At 62.1% G+C, this 1,989-nt stretch overlaps 1 protein-coding gene across 1 annotated transcript in view; it reads right to left on the reverse strand.

Moving 5' to 3' along the window:
• Positions 1 to 581: 581 nt before the first annotated feature.
• Positions 582 to 1,989, reverse strand: part of LOC104543013 (Na(+)/H(+) exchange regulatory cofactor NHE-RF2-like) — a gene marked incomplete at both ends in the record, with an annotated part of 2,286 nt that continues 878 nt past the window's right edge. Inside the window, one exon of the mRNA XM_010187503.1 lies at positions 582 to 735. Within this exon, the coding sequence (XP_010185805.1) occupies positions 582 to 735 (154 nt within the window). The remainder of the gene's footprint in view (positions 736 to 1,989) is intronic.

Raw genomic sequence — 1,989 nt, forward strand, 5'->3', positions numbered from 1 at the left:
GGAGAGCCGCACTGGGAAGCTGAGCTCGGGCAGGGGATGGGAGGGAGGGGTGCACCCCACACCCCCCGCAGCCGCGGCGCGGGGCGGGAGCGGACGGGCGGCTTTCCCTGCCAGGTCTGGGCAGGGGAAAAACATTGCCAACATTTCCAGCCATCGCCCCTGTTGCTCCGTGGCGTGAAGCTCCTTTCCTGCGCACATAGAGCAACAGGGGGGGTTCTTGCACCCTTCCAAGACCCCACCGGCCCCCAGCACCCAGGGTGCGGGTGCTGCAGCCAAAAATTAAAGGGCTGGAGGAGCTGCGATCTGAGAGGGTCCCCAGTCCCAAGCAGAGGGACCGGTCCCATCTGAGCATCCCCCCACGAGCTCCTTGCATCCCACCCTGCTCTGCCTCAGCCACTTTACGGCAGCAACTTCCCAAGTTAATTATTCACCGGGTAAAAATAACAAACTGGGTTTGGGCTGGACTAGGAAGCATCCTCACCGTTTATAAATAGCTGGGTGGTGCTCAGGAAACCACGGAGGGATGAGGCAGAGGGGAAACGCGACTCTCCCCGGCTCCCGCCATCCCAGCCGTGACTCACCTTTGGTGTGCTCCTCCGTGGGGGTCACCCCCAGCTTCTTGAAGTAATCGTCCGTCTCGGGGTCCACCACCAGCAGCCGGGCTTCGCTCTCCCGGGCCTTGATGTGTGCCACCACCTCCGAGTGCCGCAGCCCTTCCACGTTTATCCCGTTCACCTGCAAAGCGGCACCATCAGATCCCAAAATCTGGGCCCCCCTGCAGCAGAGATGCTGGTCCTGGCTCCCAGACCCCTCCTCATCCCCCAAGGGATGGGATTTTCCTGGTTTGGGATGGGACAGGAAGGCTTTTTGCTTCCCCCTCTGCAGCCAGCATCCGTGGTGTCACCGCACACCCCTCCCCACATCCCAAACCTCTCCATTGGGAACCACATCGGGAACCTCGCCCCATTCCTGCCCAAACGCCCCAGCTTCCCCCTCTTTAATGATTTCACACCCTCCTGCACCTCGGATGCACCCCCAGTGCCTCAGGCTGCCCATGGGTGCCACCATGGGCATGGGGCTGGGTGCTGCCACCGTGTCCCGCTCCCCAGGTGGCTGCGGTGTCACCATCGTTCATCCCCCCGTGATGGAAACCCACGAATTTCCCACGTCCCCGTGGGCGAGCCCCTGTGCCTGCTGCACGGATTCATTTCTCCCGTCCCTGTGTGCGAGCTGAGACCGAGGAACGTGATCCCCTGCTCCCATTGTTCCCAATGGCGACGTGGAGACATTGTTCAGGGGGAATGAATCACCCTTTGTCCCTGCACCCGCCTGTGTGCGACAAACTCGTTTCAATGCTCCAGCCCCGTCTACGGCGACGCTCAACACACCCTGTGAGGCACCTAAAGGAAGGCAGAGCGAGGGCTAAGCCAGCGCGGATGGGGATGGGGAGAGAGCAACCTCCTCCTCTTCAAAATCATCAAATTATTAAGGTTGGAAAAGTCCTCTAAGATCAAGTCCAACCTCTCCATGTCCCAAAGTGCAACATCCACACGTTTTCTGGACACCTCCAGGGATGGCGACTCCACCACTGCCCTGGGCAGCTCCTCCCAGTGCTCGACCCCAAAGAGCAGAGCACACCAATGCCAGAGCAACCCCATCCCAGTCCCCCCATGGAGGTGTTGTCCCTGCAGCCCATCCCAGGACAAAGCGGCAGCGGATGAGGCCGGTCCTGGCCCAGCCGCCGACCCTCTCGCTGCAAAGCCACGGCCGCTCTGTGCCATCAAATATTTACGGGCGCCCCAAAGCGCGGGGACGGAGGGGATTGGGTTTCCGAGCTCACCCCGCGCCGCTTTGTGTGCGCCCGGCGCTCTGCCAAGCGCCCATGAATAAATGACACAACCCTGGCCGTGACACCGCGCTGCCGGGAGCCGCCGCTGCCCGCGTCCCGGCCCCCCGCTGCTCCCGGCCTTAAAATTTCCGGTAGCGGGC

Source organism: Mesitornis unicolor, unplaced genomic scaffold (assembly GCF_000695765.1).
Source record: "Mesitornis unicolor isolate BGI_N332 unplaced genomic scaffold, ASM69576v1 scaffold34626, whole genome shotgun sequence".
Classification (NCBI taxonomy): Eukaryota; Metazoa; Chordata; class Aves; order Mesitornithiformes; family Mesitornithidae; genus Mesitornis; species Mesitornis unicolor.